This window comes from Mastomys coucha, unplaced genomic scaffold (genome assembly GCF_008632895.1).
Source record: "Mastomys coucha isolate ucsf_1 unplaced genomic scaffold, UCSF_Mcou_1 pScaffold21, whole genome shotgun sequence".
Lineage (NCBI taxonomy): Eukaryota > Metazoa > Chordata > Mammalia > Rodentia > Muridae > Mastomys > Mastomys coucha.
The window spans coordinates 19,749,177-19,750,291 of record NW_022196904.1 but is presented as its reverse complement, the minus strand read 5'-3'; the positions used below and the strand labels follow the sequence as shown (position 1 = coordinate 19,750,291).

General features: G+C 49.1%; 1 protein-coding gene across 1 annotated transcript in view; it reads right to left on the bottom strand.

The window, feature by feature from the left end:
* Nucleotides 1-880, bottom strand: part of LOC116101862 (cytochrome P450 2B1) — a 116,546-nt gene extending 115,666 nt beyond the window's left edge. The window contains exon 1 of the mRNA XM_031385803.1: nt 651-880. Coding sequence (XP_031241663.1) covers nt 651-821 — 171 coding nt within the window. The 5' untranslated portion in view covers nt 822-880. The remainder of the gene's footprint in view (nt 1-650) is intronic.
* Between the last annotated feature and the right edge of the window lie 235 nt (nt 881-1,115).

Here is a 1,115-nt window from a genome sequence, read left to right as displayed (position 1 = left end):
CTGAGATCTTTTAAAAACCAAGGGTAACAAACACAAGGTTCAAGAGTGTGATCTCAACACATGTGGCTGCAAACAGAGGGATGGAACTTAGAGTCACTACCTCAGCTCTCTCACAAAAGGTAGGATCATGGATGCTGATTATTAGTAAGCAAGTGGTAATCAAACCTGAAACCCTGTGTGTGAAGCACCAATATAGAAACTGGTAGGCCTATGCCAAGCCAGCTGCTGGAATAAACTGATAAACACTCCTACCCACCCCTCCTCCCATCCTGCCTCTCTTCCCCCTTGTCCTAGAACACCTCAGGCTAATCTCTTGCTGGCTGAAGCAAACCTGAGTGTTGATACCTCTGATATTTGTCTTTCTCTTCTGGAATGGACAAGCTCCAAGGAGTGAAATTCTGCATGCTCACAACACCTCAACACCTCTACACCTCTCATATTCCAAGCACAGTGCCCCCACACAGTTCCAACATAGCAAGACTTGCCTGTCTCTCTGAGCACCACCCACCACAAATCAAGATCTCACACCTCAGCAATCTTCCCACCTGAACCTACAGCCTGGAAGAAGTCCCTTGCTCTTCCCACTGAGTGATCTCCAGGAGGAGACACAGGGCTAAGCCCACAGGGCTCAGGCCCTGTGCATGTCTTACCTGCATGAAGGAATTGAGAAGGCCTCTTCTGTCCATCTGCAAGAGGTTCCCCAAGAGAGGCAGGGGACGAGGTCCTGGTGGGAAGTTACCATGGGACTTTGGGTGTCCCCTGACTAAGAGTAACAAGAAACCCACAAGGAGAGCAAGGAGGAGCAAGATACTGGGCTCCATGGTCCTGGTCTAACCAATGTTGACTTCACTGCACGCTGCAGCAGAATCTTTTATGCTGATCCCGCCTCTCCACTCAGTTATGTAACTTCAGAAGTTCCCGCCTCCTGTCTCTCATTGTCCAGAGTGTGAACACCATAGCAACTCCCTGCTTTGGTTGCTCGCTCTTCATTCCCTCAACCACACCATAGATATTGTCAAGGACACCATGAAACAGATACACAGGACTAAAGGGCACTGAGTGTAATGCTTCTTGCTTTATGGGGGGTGGATGTGCACTTGTCAGCTCAGTTTTGT